The sequence below is a fragment of the Hakea prostrata genome, chromosome 7, assembly GCF_041222555.1.
Source record: "Hakea prostrata isolate BN-2017 chromosome 7, UWA_Hpros_2, whole genome shotgun sequence".
Classification (NCBI taxonomy): Eukaryota; Viridiplantae; Streptophyta; class Magnoliopsida; order Proteales; family Proteaceae; genus Hakea; species Hakea prostrata.
The window spans coordinates 61,153,348-61,174,274 of NC_142606.1; the positions used below are offsets into that span (position 1 = coordinate 61,153,348).

Sequence of the window (20,927 nt, forward strand, 5' to 3'; positions counted from 1 at the left end):
CACTTTCCCAAAATGATAAATCTTGGCAAAGATGTTGGCCCTACAATGTAGACCTTGGAGGGGTCTGCCATGGTGGGCTCTAGAGATAAAAAGTGGAGGAATAGGAAGAAGAATGGGAAAGGAAGAATGGCCAAGCAAAAGGGTGGGGGAGGAAGAAGAGCGCTCACATGTACACACAGCCACATAGGCTCTCAAACCATAAACTCAACTCATATTCTCCAACCTGTCTTTCACGATGGGGTATTACTTCATATACAAAGGAAACTAAAATAAGACTAACTCTCTAACATAGATGCTAACTCAAATAAGAACACTAAAGATAAAAGGTGGACCCACTGGTAGCAAGGTGAGGGAACAGGAAAGGAAAAGAAAGGAATTCATTGAAAAGTTGAAAATGTGGGTACTTAAATAAATTAAAAAAAAAAAATTTCATTCCTTCCCTCTCCCACAAAGTTCCACCTAAAAGCGTATGAACTTTAACAAGAGATAGGGTGGGAAAAGTTGCTTTACCACCTAAGCAGACATTTCTAGTAAATCGTGGAGGGTTGTCTCTCCATTATCCCTCCCCATCTAAACAAATAAACCCAAATTTTTCCATTTAGGGAAAAGGCTTGCTTTTTCCCACCCACTTGATTCCATCAAACAAACGGTCTGTAAAAGAATTAGGAACCAAAGTATTCTATGAATCTAACTACTAAAATAACAAAAAATCAAAGACTTTATTTTCACAAAAATTCTATTAAACGCATCACTCAAATTAGACCCAATTCATCTTCGAATTGGTCAAAGGCATCATATCTACATCACCCTATCCCTAAGAACCCAATTGGCCATCATTAACCATGCAACACAGCACCCATTTAATCTAATTAGAACTTGATCATAGTTCCTACTTAAATTCCTAAATGCACATACCCATGTACCAATCAATGCTAGATCTTCATAACCACATTAAGCAAAGGACAGAGTGAAGTTATAGCAGGGGACATTCAGAAGAGGAATATAATTCAGCGCAAATTACATTTACACCTCCTATGTTCGTAAACAATTACTTTTACACCTTGGAATTCATTCTATTACGTTTGCACCCCTAATATTTTGAATTATATAACATCCATACCCCTAATATTTTGAATTTTGTATTTAATTTTCAAAATTCCCAAAACTACCCTTCTTTATTTCAAAACTTGAAGAAAAAAAAAAGGAAACATATATTTTCTATTATTTTGTTAAATTTATTATAATTGTGTCTTTTACCAAAAAAAAAACTTTTTCAAAGCAATTTCCTAAAAGTGTTCATTCACCCTAATAATTAATAGACTTTTATGTATTTTTTTATTTTTTAAACTTATATTAATACTTAGATTATATATGTCTTTTTAATATTTAAAACCAACGGTGCTAGGCACAGGGGATGTTTGAAATAGAATGAATTCTAGGGGGTGTAAACGTAATTGTCTACTAACACAGCGGGTGAAAATCTAATTTGCTCTATTATACCTTCTTTATTAATCCTCTAAAAATACTTCTTAAAAAAGTGAGAGAGAGGATCATGTTTCCCAGAGATTAAAATAGGGTGGATGAAGTGGAGAGGTGTGTCTGGGGTCTTGTGTGATTAATGTATTCCTTTACAGCTCAACGAAAAATCCTTTAGGGCCATCAACACCCAGCTATGATGTGTACTGTAGAGTCTTGGGTTATTTACCAGACCAGCTATGATGTGTAGTGTAGAGTCTTGGGTTATTAACAAGCATCATGTCAATAAACTCGATGTAACATAAATGAGGATGTTAAGACAGATGTGATGTAAACCCAGATTTAGGGGCTAAGGGTATTTTGGAAATTTCCCTAAATCAACGGGCTGCCCAAGAATTCCAGCAAAGAGGAGGGATGATTCAGGGTATTTTGAGTATCCTATAGCTCTGAAAAACCCTGTTGTAACAGTAGTTCATGTCTCAATTTTGACTCTAATTCAAAATTAGGGTTAGGGAAGGGCCTGCACCTGCTGCCTTTGAAGTTCTGATGTTATTCTAATGATTTTGGAGCATGGGAAGGGCTTGAATTGTAATAGAGTTAGGTTTCAGATTTCAGAAGTTTTGAACTTGCAGAAATTTCTAAATTGAAAAATCTGCAGAATTTTTCCTAAGGAAGAAGATGATAAGGAGAATTTCTAGACTAAGGAAAATAGGCTGAATTGAGGATATACTATAGAACTAAAGCCTAGGGCTAGGTGTGATCCTAGGGGAAGGGAAAAGAAGGCTAAAGGGGATGAGGAAGAGGGGTTAATGTGGGGGGGGGGGGGGCGTGGTGGTCTGATGCTATCGCAGGGAAGGAGAGGGGCCTACAGATGCAAGGGGGAGGGGTGGGGGCTTGCTGGAACAGAAGGGGAAGAGGGAGAGACAGAGGGTGCGATGGGGGTGGGGTGGGTTTCTTGGCCTGCGCAAGAGGGGAAAGGGCAGTGATGGGTGCGAATGAGAGGGGAGGCAAGGGAGGGGTGGGGAAGGTCTTGAACTTACTTGGGGCTGCTGTAATTGCCTGTGGACTGCTGTATCTCTTGAAGGAAGTTGCTTAATTTCTTGATGATGGCTGGAATGAGAAGAAGAAGATTAACTTGAACAAATTTTACTCAGACAGGGGCCCCCTCAACTAGAAAACCCTGATCCCAAACTCAATAACTTTATTCAATCATCAAAACTGCGAACTACAATGAAATTATAGCCTTTAAAAGACTTTGACCCTATGTGGTAATCTTTAATAGACAAGGATCCCACCACTTGACCTAAACTCTTTATCTTGGAACTCTAACTAAATAAAAGACCTTAACTCTAGGTGGGATTCCTTTATAGATTAGAATCACACCACATACAGGGACTCTTGATTTGGAATCTACTAATAAAAGAAACATGCTAAAATTAGATAAGCACATGCAGAATTCTTTTTTAATTAGAACTCTTAAGTACATGTGCAAATTAAGATAATTAAGGACTCAACAAAACAACTTTTAACAAAACAAAGACCAATCCACACACAACTAACTTAAGAGAGAGAAAGAAGGGGGGGAACTTAAAGAGTTTAAACACAAATAAGATACTAGAATTAATCCAGAAATAATTCCAGCATTAAAAAGGGGCAAAATGCCCAAAATACTCGTGATAGGGTTCGGCCAGCTTGATTGGTGGGCCTTGCAGCTCCACTTTAGGGTTCAGCCAGGGGGGTCATTGTGTTCACATCAAGATGAGTGGCAAAACTAGGAATGATAAGATAAGGAATAATCATCCCAATAAATGATAAACTAAGAGAAAGTTGATTGAGGAGGCAAGGCCACGTCCAACGGAGACCCTTAAATGCCCTTCTATGGAGAAGTGATTCACTCCAAATCGAAGGAACTAGAGCTAGAACTAGAAGCACACCTAAGATGACCTTAGGAGAAGTAGCAAGAAAGGATATGCATGGCTTAGGCCTCAATCTAGTATGGCCCCAAATAAAGGTCACTAGAAGGCAAGGATATATGTAGCCAAGTAGCCAACCCAATTTAGTTGGGATAAGGCTTGTTCTTATTGTTGCTGTTCTTGGATATAACTCTATAAGTAGGGCAAAGTTTCTGAACTCTGCAAGGGATAAGCTCATCCAAACAGATACAGCTGAGCTGGAACTCAAGTAAAATATTTGACAGGTTTTATACTAACTAAGGCTCTCACGGTGGAGTACTGCACCCTAGATGGCGACAATAACCGAAAGCATCACTAGCTTATGCTCTTACCCATGTTCAGTATGCTTTATAGTCCTTATTCCTATTTAAAATAGAAGATTATAAAGTGAAATTCATATGGGGCGGAGAGGGCTGTTTATGATTTATTGGGACAAAGAGTTAATTGTTATTGTCATGGCAAACTTTAATAAGCACATCAAAACTATGTAAATAAGTATTTTAACTCTCTCCTACTTATTATTATTAGATAATCTATCAGACTTACTAGCAACAATATGATTGTTGTTCAAGTCCACAACCTACTATCATAACTCATTACTCATAAATAGGTTATAAAAGAAATATAAACTATGCCAAAGATAGCTAAAAGTTTATTACAATCACAAAACTTTACAATCGCAGATAGGTTAAAGTTTATTTCAATCACAAGAACTTTAATCGCATCCAGTAGCCAATGTCTTGAAGATGCAATGGAGACAAACATGTTGTCAACACTCAACAGCGAACTCAAGATTGCATTTCCAACAGCAAGTAGACATTCAGTATATCATGTTTCAAGTGGATAAAGAATAAAGTACTGTTCCCATGTTATCCATAGAATTGATAAAAATCCTCAATGAAGATGTTTATGGACCTGTTGTTCATTAACACTGTTGTTGAAGCTGCCAGCATCAGTATCTGCAAAATAAGCAACAATTAAAGTGCTTCAAAATTTCACCACATTATTATTAAAATCATTTAGTACTAGAAATAATGTTTGGTGTTCTTGTAGTTATTTTTTTCAAGAATGAAAGTAGTCTCGAACGGACACACTCAGTAAAAATCCACAATTGTGTCATTTGTTGTCTATTGTGTGTCGCTTTTTGTTGGTTTTTGTTCATTGTTTCAATTTGCAAGGGTTATTACTAGTTTCAAAAGGAGGCACACACTCGGTAGAATCCATTATTCTTTTCTATTTTCAAGAATATATGGCAGTTTTAATCAAGTATCTAGGAGTCAGGCGATTACACCATCCACCAAAGCACCAATTTTCGAACACATATCAGGAGAATTTCGATGTCCGAAGTAAAAGAAGCACTAAAGAGGATGAAACTAGGCAAGACACAAGGCCCTGATGAAATCCCAATAAAAGTATGGAAGAGCTTAGAAACTCACGGACTAGCTTGGTTGAATAAGTTATTTAATAAGATTATGAGCACAGGAAAAATGCCAGATGAATGGAGGTGAAGCATCGTGGTTCCAGTTCACAAAAATAAAGGAGATATTCAAAGTTGTAATAGCTATAGAGGCATTAAACTAATGACTCATACTATGAAATTAAAGGAGAGAGTAATTGAAGCTAGTTTAAAACACTTAACCTCAATTACGAAGAACCAATTTGGGTTTATGCCGGGAAGATCTACAACAGAGGCTATTTACCTAATTAGGAGACTTATGGAAAGGTATAGAGAGTGTAGGAAAGACCAGCATATGGTATTTATTGACCTCGAAAAAGCTTATGATAGAGTTCTTACAGCATTAATTTGGCAAGTACTAGAGAAAACAAGGGTGAAAAATAAATAAGTGAACATAGTTAAGGATATATATATGATAGTTCAATGACAAATGTAAGAACAGTGAGGAGACAAAGTAATGAATTCTCAATTGCAATTGAACTACATTAAGGATCAACTTTAAGACCCATATTTATTTGTACATATAATGGATGAATTAACCAAAGGCATTCAAGACGAAGTTCCTAAGTGTAGACTTTTTGCTAATGATATTGTATTGATAGATGAGACTCAAGTAGGGATTATCTCCAAGTTAAAATTATGGAGAGCAATTTTGGAATCAAGAGGTTTTAAACTATGTAAAACGAAAACAAAATATCTAGTTAATAATTTTAGTCATAATCAAGCAGACAATGAAGTTGTGAAACTTGAAGATAATGAGATTCTTCAAAGTGATTGTTTTAGGTACCTTGATTCACTCATAAATAAAAGGATGTGACATAGAAGATGATGTTTCCCAAAGAATCAAAATAGTGTTGATGAAGTCATGAGGTGGGTCCAAGGTCTTGTGTGATCGACGTATTCCATTAAAACTTAAAGAAAAAATTTATAGGACCGTTGTTCGACCAACTATGATGTATAGTGCAAAGTGTTAAACTATTAAAAAGAATCATGTAGATAAACTAAGTATAGCAGAAATAAAGATGCTAAGATGGATGAGTGGCAAAACTAGGAAGGATAAAATAAAGAATGATCATATTAGAGTTAGTCTGGGAGTTGCTCCCATAAGTGATAAGCTATGAAAAAGTCGTTTGAGGTGACACATCTACATTCAACGAAGGCATTCAAATGCCCATGTATGGAGAAATGATATAATCCAAATTTAAGGAACTAAGAGCGCTAGGGCAAACCTATACCCTTAAGAGAAGTGGTGAGAACGGATATGCATAGCTTAAGACTTGTATCTAGCATGGCCAAACTAATTGGAGGGTAAGAATCCATAAAGCCAACCTCATTTAGTTGGGAAAAGGCATATTGCTGTTGTTGTTGTTCTCGTACAACAGTTTTAAAAAAGGCAGCCCCTCCAAAGATCCACAAGGTGTACTTGTTTTTCTTGGAACATGAACAAACCTAGTGAAAGCAACGTGAATCCAGGCAAAGTACATTATTCATGGACACGAACTCCCATGAACTGAAAATTAAAGAAGTTAACTGTATTGTCTGAAGCTAGTGGATTTGCTGAAGTTCAGTGAAAGGGGGCATTAGTTTACTAGCGGCTTAGAGGGCATATCAAAACAATAATGAAGGAAACCCAAACCCGAGGAAGCGAAATCAGAAAATATAGAGTTCATCTCGTATTGACTTTTGGTTCTATTTCTGTTGTGGGTAATTCATTTTTCAAAAGAATTGAATTTCAGTGGTTCTAGACCCTTTTTCTGTTCCCAGGTAACGGCATACTCTCTTGTTGAAGGCCAAAAGTCTTCCTCCTTTCATCTCGCAAATCCAAGCTCCGAAATGTCTCCTAATCCTGCTTCAATTAGTGCAAATGGGCGAACCAACTCAAAATAGAGAAAAGCCACCAGACCTAGACCTAGCTAATGCTCAAGACGAACCAAATCTTTAAAACGAAATTTTGTGATTGAAAACAGAGAGGAAGCGAGCAAGAGAGAGAGAGGGAGGGGGAAAGGTCAGATCTGCAAACCTGCATCGGACTGTTCGTTTTCTGGGAATTCCTTCTCCAATGCGCGATCGATCATACCAGCGAAACTATCTTCTCTGGATCTTGAGCTATTATAATCAGTGGCATTGGAGACTAGCGACACATCCAAGTCAGTATCGACAAGAGGAGTGGAAAGAGAAGGGAAAGGAGCAAAGCAGAGAAGAAGAACAAGAGATTGGTAGAACAATGGAAAGTCAGATGGGTTACTTCTCCTCATTTCAGAAAAGGGAAGAGAATGGGAAATCCACACCCTGACACCTCTGAATAAGATTAAATGCAGAAAGCAGAACCGAACCGAATCGAATCGAAAAGCTGTACGAAGGAGTGCAGTAGTGATCGCTGTTGACGAAATTTGCTTCTCTCTGCTTCTCCACCTGACTCTGAGCCTTCGTTTGTGTTTCTTTGGAAATGGAAATGGAGGGCAGAGAAGAAAGCGAAGAAAACTAGAAAAAGTAACCCAAGGAGGTTGGGTTAACTAACCGTCACCGATTTGATATTTCATTCTCTCTAATATTATATATTATAATAGCTTACCAAAACATTTACCCGAAAAAGAATAATAGCTAACTGGAAAATAAAAATAAGATATTGTATATATTATAATATATGACGGAGAAACTAAACTACATCTACACTACACATAGAGAGACTTGAAAGTTGAAACTTGGAATCAGGTCTGGAGTGATTGATACATGTTAATTTTTATTTTTAATTGGTGATTTTTTTAAATATTAAAAAATATTACGTAATATACCATCAAGCATTTTTTTTGTTTATAATTTTGTACGTATGGCTTAGTTTCTTAAGGACCTATTTGGTTACTTGAGTCTGGAGATTTAAAAAATTTAGAGATTTTAAATTTATGGAGTCATGGTTCATAAAATTAACTGTTTGGTTAGCGTGAATTTTGGAATGAAATCTATACATTCATCATAAAAAAACATTTATAGAATCATGATTCAAATATTTTAATGCTTTTATAGTAGAGTTGAAATCTCTGGATTTCACCTCATACTTATAAATCTACAGATCACGTTTTTAGTATAAAAATGTGAATCTCTAGATTTCATGAATCCAAGAATTCACACAACCAAACAGGTATAAATCTCCCATTTGTGAATCCAAATATTTGAAATCTCTTGATTCATGTAACCAAATAGGAGATTTTGAAAATTTTGAGCGTTATTTCATGAGTTACCTTAAAAATAATGTTACTCGTGAATTATCTATTTATCAGTCAAATGCCCTATAAGAGAAAAATATATCAATGACACCTCCTTTTCAAATAGATAATAATACTCTTCAACAAAAATCATTATGCTCGATTCATCTTCGTTTTTCTCTACTGTCCACAACCATTTATTCCATTATTGCATCTTTTGTATGATTTTCATTCTCTCATGGATATTTTTTTGCTTTTCTATCCTTCTTCTATTTTCTTCCCAAAGGATATGGTGATAATATTGACAATGGATAAATAGGAACTAATAAGACTAGCCAAGGATTTTTGTCAATAACCAAAGCCTACAAATGGTGTCTAGTAAGGGTATAAATTGGATAACTTAAGGTCTGGTATTAATTTTAAATGATATCTTAGGAAAAGAAACTGAAATCTTTTTCCTTTTCTTTTTTTTTTGACTCAAAAAAGAAGAAAAATCGTTCTAAGAGTTGCTCAATCAATAATGATCTACTCAGCACCTCTTAGTGAAAGGTTCACAGAATCGATGATTCTTATACTTGGGTTTGCTTCAATTCATTTTCAAATGATTCTTATACTTGGGTTTGCTTCAATTCATTTATAAGGTTTGTTGAAATGATAGCTAATTATTTGCTTTTTATTTTTGCTTTCTATCTGTACTTTATGAGTCAGTTAATTAGTTTCATTTGAATTAGTCCATGCCGCAAAGTTCAGTTGATTGAGTCCAACTTATTTATTACCAAAAAAAAAAAGTCCAACTTATTTAGATTTTTAAAGAGATATAGTTGGATAATGGATTTATACAATCACGGGTGTACAAGCTGCAATTTCTTTCTTTTTCTCTTTACCAAAAAAAAAATTCTTACTTTATGTTCGTTTAGATTTTTTTTTTTTTTGCCAACTCCGGTTTTCAAGAATTTGCCTTGACTAATCCGGTGTTCGGGCCGGGTCGCACACCTGGCTGTGGTGGGTGAGTCTCCCAGCGGGGATTTTTTGCATTCACAAGATTTCAACACCGGGACCTTGCTTAAGCGGACCAAGCTGCTTACCTCTTGGACCAACCCCGTTGGTTTGTTCGTCCAGTTTTTTATCCAAACATCAAAGTCAGAGGTTGAAGGAGCAACTAGTCGATGTATGTGTCCATTTTATTCGTACTTATTTTAATTAAATATTCATGTACTTTAATTTATTATATTCATGTTTCCATGCAAATGTTATAGGCAGAGTGTGTTTACGTAGTATTACTAGATTGATAGTCATGACTAGGGTTTGGGTAGCCCTAATCTTATGTTTATCACAATTGATACACTTAGTCATAAATCTGATAGGTGTAAACATGAGTAGACATATATATATTTGGATTAGTGAATAATCTATTTTGTTAAAACAAACGGAAAAGGGGTCACAGTATTTGAGCTGGAACTTCTAGGCGCGTTACAACGTCGCTTTCCTTAAGACGTAATTCGCCTTCACACCAAGGTGCTATGAGGTACTGCGAACCGTCTCCCAGGATACAAAGAAGCCCAACTTTGAGTTGAATCTCTCAAGTTTTGCTAAGCACTCGCAAAACTCAAGAATAGAGAAGACTTCGGGATTTTCTCTCTTGTTCTGCTGTTGTGAAGCTAGACGGATTTATAGGCATTGAGGTGCCTTTACTGAACAGTTCATGACTCTGTTCGTATGGGTGCACCTCTCTATAGGGATATGAATGCTGACGTTCAGATATGAGCCGTTGGATAGTTCGGCCGCACGATCTAACGGTCCATATTAAACCATCAAAACTATATTTATGGATCTACTTCCATCGCCCTAGATCTACCGTTGATCATAACACACGGTTCAGATCTGATCTCGCTCGAAGCGATGCAAGACGGATTTATAGGCATTGAGGTGCCTTTACTGAACAGTTCATGACTCTGTTCGTATGGGTGCACCTCTCTGTAGGGATACGAATGCTGACGTTCAGATATGAGCCGTTGGATCGTTCGGCCGCACGATCTAACGTTCCATATTGAACCATCAAAAGTATATTTATGGATCTACTTCCATCGCCCTAGATCTACCGTTGATCATAACACACGGTTCAGATCTGATCTCACTCGAAGCAATGCAAGCCTGCTAAGTGCGTGCGCCACAAACGCCCACAGCCCAAGCCGCGCGTGCGCGCTCGGACGGTATACCGTCCTCACTCATACACTGCACACACACTGGCGTGTCTCATTATTATAGATTAAAGTTAATAGGTAGTACCTATTAATTAACCTGGATTTCGACACCTCGGTTTCCAATGTGGGACTATATAATAATACACTTTCCTTACTTTCCTAAAATAAATTAAGGAAAGTTTTCCGCACTTACAAATCCAATAAAATGAAACATATTATATTATATTAAAAATAATACAACATATTTTTATTTATTCCTACATATATTATTGTCAGTTTTGCTCTTTAAAACTTAGAAATAAGCACACACGTGATACTGGATAGGTTAGAACAACAAAAACACGAAAGACCAAGTAGAACAAAGAAAGAAATGCAAACAAGAAGGCAAATAATGATAGAACCTTGATTCTAGATATAGAACAAGAAACATTGTGATCAAGTTGAAGCGCAAACGGATGCACTTTTCTTAGGGTATTTGACACCTTCTTATTGCGTAAACTAAGTTGATCTTAGTATTCTGACATCTATGATACAACAACTCCCTAGTATTCTGAAGGTTAACACTTCAAATGAAATCCCAAGGTGTTCTCTATTGTTGAAAAACGATATGCTAAATCCTTTTCTTAAGGTGTTCTCTAAGTTGATCTGCTGAGAGCACTCAAATATGACTAAGTCCTCTCCTCTTCCCTATTTCCATCTAATTTGGTTTCTTTGTCTATCTGGTCTACTCTTTCCCATTTCTTGTGTAGGTTCTTTTGCAGGTTAAGGATATACCAAGGGGCCATGGAGCAAGTTCATTTATCGTAACTTGATTGAGGGATGTAGGTCGGTGTACTCTGTGTAGTGGCAAGGTGGTAAGCGTGGCCTTTTCTTCTACCAAACTTTCTATGAATAGTGTGTTGCTGCCCAACCACTTCATCCCATCTCATTTACACTTCCATTAATAGTAACTTGTAATAATTCTTTCACCCCCAACAACCACCTGGACAATACCAATTTGAAACCAAACATACACCTCTTTTTTGGAGTAGAAAACGTCATAACTTTTGTCCTAATAGCTGACGTCAAACAACCCAATTTCGGTTTGTCCCCCACCTCTGTTTACTGCGCTTTCTTCAGTAGGAATTTCCTACAATACTTCTCATCTCCTTGTAAGGATGAATCGTCAAAGTGGATGGGTATCACCTAACAACCCCTCCCTTTGATCGACTTCTCCTTATGGACCCCAAATAGCAGGAGCTTCCAGGTACGTATCTAGAACTGCTAAGGCTAAGAGAGGTGCTAGAGCGGAATCTTGAAAGGCAGTGGTACCTTCTAGATGTCCCACTCACCACCTAGGTGTGCTGACCCATGAGGAAAATGCTGTGAACTCCATTTTGTATGGTTATGCATTGGGTTTCCCAAGGGAACTCATTACTGTTACTAAGAAGAAACTGGTGGACCTTTGGTCTCCGTTGGGAGCCATCTCCATTACTAGCACTGGGAGGGAAAATTTCAAGCTCAGTTTTATTTCTGAAGAACATAGAAACAATGTGTTTTCTCTGTCTCCTTGGTGGATCGGTAACCACATTCTGCATTTGGCATTAGAACCAATCCCAGAATGTAAGAAGAATGTGACCCTGCCATCGATAAATGTTTGCGTCCAACTCAGAGGAATCCAATCAGATTGCCTTACTCATGAAAACATTCTGTTGGCTGCATCCAAGTTGGGAATAATTGTTAAAGTTCAATTAAATCCGAGAGAGTTGGGCTTACCCCACAACTCTGCTCGTGTGAAATTGGTTATGGATATTAACAAAAATGTCCAGATTAGAACATCTATTAAGACCTACAAAACATAATGGGTACCCATAGATGTGAAGTATGAAGTAAGAATTTTATGTCTTCGATGTGGGAAAATCTCCCATCAAATGGGCTTCTGTAAAAGGTACGAAGCTGAAAACTCGATTCCCATCACCGCAATGCCATTCAAATGGGCATTTTTGAAGGGGTAACAACTGAACCCTTGGCTAGAGGTCTTTTAAAAAATCTGTCCACTAAATGTCTTCGCAGCATTCTGTCATTACCATTGTCACCAAATGCTGAACAGGTTATTGATATTGAGGAAGATGGTTCTTTTGCTCAATTGGTACCCAAATTGGCCGTTGCTGATGATGCTATTAATGAAGTTGCTGATGAGGCTCAAGCCTTATCCACTGGTGAAGGTTCAACCAACAAAGTGGGGAAATCAGAGGAGTCAAGATCGATGGAAAATTCAGCAGTAAAACTTAACAAAGAGAAGGAGATTAGAGAAGTTGTGGAATTAGTTAATGAGCCAATCAGCAAGATGAAAAAAGAAAATGAGCAGGACAACAAAAATAGAAATAAAGAGGAGATGAAAAAGGCCAGGAGCAAGGAGAAAAGCAAGCATCTAGCGTGTGAACAAGATGAAGAAATCTTTATTGATCTACAACTGCTTATGAAAAAACAAACCAACATAGAAGAACTACTCAAAATGCAAGTTGAGGCCTAGCATAAATTACTTTCGGAAGAAAAAAAAATGATTTAGTTATGGAGTCATGCAGCCCTGTTCTCTTGAATCTCGTGCAAAGGATAAACAACCTTGAGAAATGTGCATCAAAACAAGTTGCTGCACCTCAAACTTTCAATATGGAGTTCATACAAACGATGCAGCGGTAAACATAACCACTGCTTCACTACCACAGCAAGGGTCCTTCGCTTTTTGTAATGAAAATTTTGAAAAGCCAAAGGAGTCGATACATATCTGGAATCTCTTAACTATAATTCCAGATGAAGATTTGCGGATTTAACCTACCCAGAATTCTGTAGCTTCCCTCTGTCTCAACCTTGATACCACACTTCAAAACAACACCGAGCTCTTAACTGTGTTCTATCAATTCAAGAGTGAAATGGAAGCCTGCCACCAAGTCTCAGCAACCTAAACAGCATGAAAAATTCTACAAATTGTGGAGGTGTCCAGTTCTATGAGAGTAACACTGACACACAAACTACACCCGAAGATCAAGTAGATATGATGAACCAAGCTCCTATGGGCCCCCCCCCCAGATATTTCCTTATTACCTCTACGCCGACTTTTTTGATTAGTGCATTGTCTTTTTCATTCTACTGTTAGCCATTCTTTATTGTTGGTTTAACATATTTCTCTTCTACCTAAATCTAGGAACCGCTTCTTGGCTTAATTACGTTTTTGCTTCTCTTTACTTGTTATACTACTTCTGCTATAAAAGCCTCATAGAATGCTATGGGTGTTTTGGTGTAGGACTGTAGCTTGTCATTTCTTTTCTTATACTCTGTTCTTTTTAACTTTTACAGTTGTTGTGTATCAAAAATATTCTTTGTCCCATCTCGTTACCGCCTTTGGACTATGTTTATGGTTTTTATTACACTTTTTCTTATAGCACCAACTATGGGTCCTAATTGTGAGTAAGGAACTCTTCTATCATCCTTTGAGCTTAAAAATGAACATTTTATCTTGGAATGTGAGGGGACTAATGGAAACTTCACTCTTTAATGCCTTTCAAAATTACTTAAAAAATATAGACCGAGTCAGGTCTTCTTATGTGAAACAAAATGCTCTGACCACTCTGCCCTTCAGAAAAAGATAAAATGGAATAATTTGTGAGGAACTTTTCCTCCATTGGTTTCGCTGACAGTTAGGGATCTAAGGGATTGAAAGGTGGGATTTGGACCCTTCAACGGAAAGGATCGGGCTGCTCCCTTTTGAAGAAGGATACCTCGTTTATGGCCATCAATTGCTCCTTTGAGGGGAAGGAATGGGTTACGGTCTTCATCTATGCCCCCCCCCCCATCTTATGCCAACAGGAAAGTGTTTTGGAGTGACTTTGGATCCTTCATTCAATCTATATCAAAACCTTTCTTGATCATCGGTGACTTTAATGAAGTCATGACTTAGGATGATAAGTCGGGAGGACAGTTTAAACCTCCCATGCCCTCCCTACCCTCCAAACCTTAATCTATGGTTTGGATCTTTAGGAAATTTAGTTCCACGATTAACCTTTCACTTGGTCAAACAAACAAAAACCTCCCAATCTTGTGAAAGAAAAATTAGATCGAACTTGGCACTTGGGCATCTCCTTCGTGGATTGCTCTTTTTCCCAATGCAACCCTCAAAAAATTGACAAATACTGGATCCGACCATAACCCTCTTCTCCTTTCCCCGGCAGCAACTAAATCCAAGGGCGAAAGCTCTTTCATTTTCAAAATGCTTGGTCACTCCATCCACTTTAGTTGAACACAGTTGAACAAAAGTGGCTAAGTGAAGGTAATGCTTCCTTTGATTGCAAACTCGCAAGGATGTCTTGATTCCTAATTCGTTGGAATCGAAATGTTTTTGGGAACATTGATCATATCTTTCACAACATTTTTGAAGAAATTGAGGTGCTTGAAAGTCACCCTAACCCTGATTAGGAGCTCATCAATGGAAAATAACTAGCCCTCTCGGGAACTGTCTGCTGAGGAATTATTTTGGTTCCAAAAATCCCGTTGCAAGTACATTTCAGAAGGAGAAAGAAATACAAGATTCTACCACCTCTCTTCAAAAATCCATCTCCACATGGGAAAGATCGAGACCATTAAACATAATGGTAAAATGGTGAATTCTCCCTTTGAAATTGCTCAAGCCTTCTCGGATTACATGCAAACCTTGTTCACCTCTTTACAGCCATTAGACCCATCCTTTGTTGAGTGTCTGTTCCCCAAGCTGGACAACAATGCTATTCTTGAATCAAATGCATTGAGACCTATTTAGTAATGACCTTCTTGGGTGGGTCCAGTCCTTTTTTAATAACTTTTCTCTACCCTTTGGGACTAATCACAATCTCCTGTGCTTTATTCCTAAGAAAGAACTTGCCAAAATGTTGCAGACTTTAGGCCAATTAGTCTCTGCAATGTGAGCTACAAAATCGTGGCAAAAATTTTAGCCCTTACATTAAAACCTCTTTTGAACTTGTTCATCTCCCCCTTGTCAAGGGGTTTTTGTGGCAAATAGACAAATTTAATGCTTGCCCAAGAGATCTTCTACTTTATGGGGAAAACGAGAGGAAAGACAGGATATGTTGCCCTCAAGCTTGATATGTATAAAGCCTATAATAGGGTTGAATGGAATGTTTTGACCAAACTTTTTAAGTTCTTTGGTTTTGACCTTAAATGGTGTAAACTTGTTGAGGCACTAATCTCAACTGCCTCCTTCTCCATCAAACATAATGGAAACCCTTACTTCTAGTTATTGGGATCTAAAGGCTTGCGGCAAGGCTGCCCCTGAGCCCATACCTCTTCTTATTTATTTTGGAAATCCTGTCCAGACTACTATATGAATAGAGATCTCTTAATTTGTTCAAGGGCATTAAGGTTGCTCGAAGAGCATCTCCCATTTGTTTTTTGCTGATGACACCTTCCTCTTCTGTCATGCAGACAAAGAAGATGCTCAGGCTCTCAAAGCTGTTATTGAGCTTTTTTCAGACATAACGGGTTAGGAAATTAATTTTGAGAAAAGTGGGGCTTTTCTTCAACAGAAATGTCCCCCAATGTGAAAAAAATGCGATCTTGTCCATTATGGGAATCAGTGAAATGAAGAAAGATGCAATATATCTTGGTACTAACATGTTCTAGGGCCAATCCAAAGTGAAGAACTTACAATTCATTATATGCAAGATGAAGCAAAAAATGGCTAGTTGGAAGGCCTCAAATCTTTCTTTTGTAGGAAGAGGGGTATTACTTCAGTCAGTTCTCCAATCACAATCACTGTATCATATGCAATGCTTCAAATTCCAAGAACAATGCGTAAAAAAATTGATTCCTTATGCCAGAAATTCTGGTTGGGGAATCCATCAAAGGCAAAACAACTTACACTTATCTCTTGGGACTAATGCTGCCTACCGAAAGAAAATGGAGGACATTAATGTGGCACTACTTCTCAAGCAGGGATGGCAAATTCTCAAAAATTCTGATGCACTGTGGGTACAAACCATGAAGGCTAAATATTTCCCCAATACTACACTGTTTGATCCAAAAGTCAAGATGCAGAAGGGATCATGGACATGGAATAGCATTTGTAGTATCATCACAAAATTGAAAAAGATGGTGTGGAGAAAGATAGGCAACGGAAGAACTACATCATTATGGTACGACCTATGGATTAAATGCCTAGATAATCGTTCAACATCACAACGCAAATTTGATATATGGGAAAGACATGCAACAGTAGCATCAATGGCAGCGTCAACAACACAAGTGGCAATCCCAAGAGCACAAGTGGCTATATCAAGTCTAAACCTTCACAGGGAGTTAACTTCTCCCCTAAACTTACATCTTTCTCATCTTTTTAATTTGAATATCTCAGATGATGATGACTCTTGGATGTCTTTTATTTCAAACAATGGAGAATTCTCAGTCAAAATGGCTGGGAAATCCTTGTTACAAATAAGGATAACATCTCAACTTGCTACTCACACCATATGGTGAAAATATTTTTGAAAATTACCTTTCCACCCTAAATTTAAGGTTTTCTTCTAGCATCTTCTGAATGCAAGGCTACCAGTCAAGGCAACACTTGCTTAATGGACACCAAGACCATTAGAATGTGAATTTTGCGGAATAGTGTAGAATCCCTTTGGCACATTTTTCTCTCGTGTGAATGGACAAAGAGAATATGGGCGGCAAGTCCTCTTGGACTTCAAACAGAAGGAATTACAGAGACATCCATCATTGATTTATGCCACTCTTTCATAACAAATACGGATTTGGACAAAAAATCTAAACGATGGTTGGTGTCTGTTTTCATACTCACATGTTACTTTGTTTGAAAAGAAAGAAATAACAAAGTCTTTAATAAGCAACCCCCCAATCCCCTAAGAGTTTTAAGTAATGTCTTGGATTAACGACTTAAAGCTCATAACACAGGAAACACAACTATCCACACACAAAATGACACAAGCACAATGTTATAAACCTTATATTTGCTTTTGTGAAAGTATTACTTACTTAAAGAAATTACCAGTTCTGATGTGTGCAAGGGTACTTAACTCATATTTCAGTAGCATCAAATGGAGTGTGGGGCTGATTTGGGGTGGACAACTAAAATACATCAGCACAAGAGGAATAGGGAAAATGAATATCATGGAGGCACTTTTGTTGGGTTTACAAAACGGATTAGAGCAAGCTAAAGTCCCCAATATCCAAATTTATGAGATTTGGTGCAATGAGGAAGAAACACTTGATCTACTCTCACCATTGAAACACAAGAAATGACCGATAGATTATGTCCTGATTTTGCTACACCTAACTTTTTGTATAAACACTATTAACCTTAGCAGGTTTAACCATCCCACACTCCTACAATGATTCATATATTTTGCTTCTAAATCCTCCGTAGAATACAAATATGGTTTAACAGTGCTAGACACTAATAGCCTGTATAATTGCTACTTAAGTAATTTTAAGGATAAAGTAAATCCAATTAAACTTGAAACTTGTATGGACACCTCTATAGCCCACGGATGGGTTGGGTTGTGTCTGTCAATGTCACCTCCCGACAAGGATTCCTAAAGGGAGGTGGCATTTCATAATTAGCAAGTAGCAACAATTTAAAAGCTAGAGCTGCCACTTGAACCACCACACACGGAGTCTTTTCATTTTTATTTTTCTTTTCTGATAAGTTAGAAGTCTTTGGTTAGCTCCCAATTAATGTGCACTAAAGACATATGGTAAATTTGTACGCTCACCGAGAGGTCTTAGATTCGGGTTTATCCAACAAGAAGTATTCTAAAATTCTAACACAAAAGCCAACGCCGGGGAGATTGGGTTTTTCAACTTTTGAAACGTCTAACACCTTGAAAATTACAAATTCAATAGTGTTGAAAAAATAGTAAACATGTGTCATCTAGATCTTACATTTTAAAAAACATTTGTCAATATAGCACTGAAGACTTCTTCTTTTTTGGATAACAAGAGATTTTTTTCTTATATATAGGGATGAGAGTATTACATGGTTGTTTGCAAAAGTTGAACACAAAACCTCTTTACTAAGAAGCATGAGTCTTTATGTCACACCCCACCCACTGGTATCAAGCCGCCCAATAACCCTTTGGTGCAATTCACAATCACAAAATCCACGGTTTACTCATCAATGACAATACATACACATAGCAATAAATCAAGAGCCTGAATAATTTAGATAATTAAGTAAAAGGAAATTACATAAATCCAATGTCTCAAAAGGAGTAATCAAATAAATGAATAAAGTAATTATTTTATTTTGATTAAAATCCTCCAATATCTAATATATTTGCTAACTTTATTCCACGTTATCTGTAATCACCAAAATCACCTTATTCCTAAAAAAGACACAAAAATACTCAATTAGTTCTATTTTAATTAACTAAGTATGGGAATTTAATTCAAATAAATAATAATAAATGCATGTTTGTCAGTGAGGTACAGGAAGAAAATAAAGGATTTTATGAAAAGGTTGGAAATATGGATTTCATTTTTATCACTTCTCTCCTTTTCCAACAATGTTTTTTATTATTCCCGCCCAAAACCGTTGTGATGCTTCAAATCGGATAGAGCCTGATTGTTGTTTGGGTAGTAGTACAACCAATTTCCATTCGCAAGTCTCTCAAGTCCCACTTTTTAGTGGAATTTGTATCAAAAGATATGGGGATGAGAAAAGTGGGATGTCATGTCACCAAACAAGCTTGTTTTTTCTCAACATATAATCTGTTGAGGAAGGTATTGCTTTACATTCTTATTTGACTGTGGGAGGTGGCTACCTGGCCAACATGGTCGACTTGCCCTCATTGTTTTTCTTCCTTAAACAAGCGCATACATAGTACAACATTTTGCAGTGAATTTTGACCGATTTGGTGGTAATAGCAACATTTCACGAGGCGAAAACGAAAAATACAAAAAAAAACCGCTGAATTTTTGGCATATATCACAAGAAAAACTTTATATCGTCGATACACTTGCATATTTTCCCGAAGAAGTGTAATTTTTAAAAATTGAAATGCATTTCATTACTTTATACGTCATGTCAATGTGAGTTTCAATTTTAATTATTAATATTTTTTGAAAACACAGCCTCTTTTCAAAATTTCAATAAAAATGCATTTTGATTTGACAGCTTGGTAATGGAGGCTTTAAAATTAGTTGATTCATTAAAGTCGCAGTCCCCCATGTTCAATTTTTTTTTCACTAAAAGGGTCATAAAAAGAAAAAAAAAAAAAAAAAAAAAAAAAAAGCCCCCCAACCCCCACACGCCCCCAAAAACCCCCCCCCCCCCGCAAAAAAAAAAAAAAAAAAAAAAAAAAAAAAAAAAAAAAGGCCCCCCCACCCCCCCACCCGGGCCCAAAAAAACCATTAAGAAGGGCCAGTATTAAAAGCGAAAAGAAAAATGACAAACATAATATCAAAGTGTCATCCCTCAAACTCGCAACATCAGTTGCCCCCAAATACACCCAACCTCACTGGATCCAATTCAAATAATCATAGATAATGAAACATAATATGAAACGAGAGCGACCAACAACCTTTAAATCAAGTTCTCTCCTTATCAATGCTATCTAGGGTATATTAACATCAGTTTGCTCTAATAGCATAAACTATTGTTAAAAGTGACTAATCATGTAATTTTTCCAAGATGTTTTTAGTGCGCATTAAGGGAAACAAAAAGGTGACAACCTTTAAATCAAGTTCTCTCCTTATCAATGCTATCTAGGGTATATTAAAGTGACTAATCATGTAATCTTTCCAATATGTTTTTAGTGCACATTCAGGGAAACAAAAAGGTGATAGTCCGCAACTGCATGCAAGTAGTAAAATAAAATTTTAATCGGTCGAACATAAATTAAAATTTAAATGTTGAGAGTGGGATTTGAACCCACGCCCTTTCGGACCAGAACCTTAATCTGGCGCCTTAGACCAACTCGGCCATCTCAACAGGTTACCCCATTTGCATGTGTATATATATGTATATATATATATTGATTGTGGATATCTATCACCGCCAAATAGACAATATTTTCAATTGAAGATCTTAACTATCTCTGCATGCAATCTTAGTGATTCACATTCCCATCTTAATTGAAGATCACAGTGATCTTAACATACAATGTTGACAGTCAATATTTCCATTCTATGCACTTTCTATCTTGGATTGCAATCTAAGATCATCTTATTTTGTGTGAGAATCATATATTGTATTTCTTTGTAGACTATGATATTACTATATCAGAGAAGATGTTAGTTTTATTATAAATATGTAATGACTAACTCAATAGAAGAGTTGAACTCATCTTGTTTTTCTTTTTTGTATTTAATATTTCTTTATTTTATAACACGTTATCAGTACGATTTCGCTCAAAGTAATTGTGAACGACTCTGCTCAAAGTATTACGTTTTGAGAAGAAAGACACCAGACTATGTATCATTATGTTTTCTATTCTAAAGTGAAAAGAATGATCGACCTCCTCGCGCGTTTTTGTAAATAATGGAGTTTACCTTATCTGATGTTGAAATGTAAGTGCATCGTGATAAAAAAACACATACTTTATTGAATATAAGAATCAAATAATATATTAGGTTGTCTTAACAATTGTGGTTT

The 20,927-nt window shown here is 36.8% G+C and overlaps 1 protein-coding gene and 1 non-coding gene across 4 annotated transcripts in view; both read right to left on the minus strand.

Moving 5' to 3' along the window:
- Positions 1-7,397, minus strand: part of LOC149011571 (K(+) efflux antiporter 4-like) — a 46,045-nt gene extending 38,648 nt beyond the window's left edge. For all 3 annotated transcript variants that reach the window (XM_089161090.1, XM_089161092.1, XM_089161091.1), the window contains exons 1-2: positions 6,905-7,397; positions 4,344-4,387 (exon numbers count right to left, since the gene is read on the minus strand). In XM_089161090.1, the coding sequence (XP_089017216.1) occupies positions 4,344-4,387; positions 6,905-7,139 (279 nt within the window). In that variant the 5' untranslated portion in view covers positions 7,140-7,397. The remainder of the gene's footprint in view (positions 1-4,343; positions 4,388-6,904) is intronic.
- A 12,786-nt stretch (positions 7,398-20,183) lies between these two features.
- TRNAL-AAG (transfer RNA leucine (anticodon AAG)) lies at positions 20,184-20,264 on the minus strand. The gene has a single exon. It is a non-coding gene; the product is annotated as a tRNA-Leu (tRNA).
- Positions 20,265-20,927: the final 663 nt, after the last annotated feature.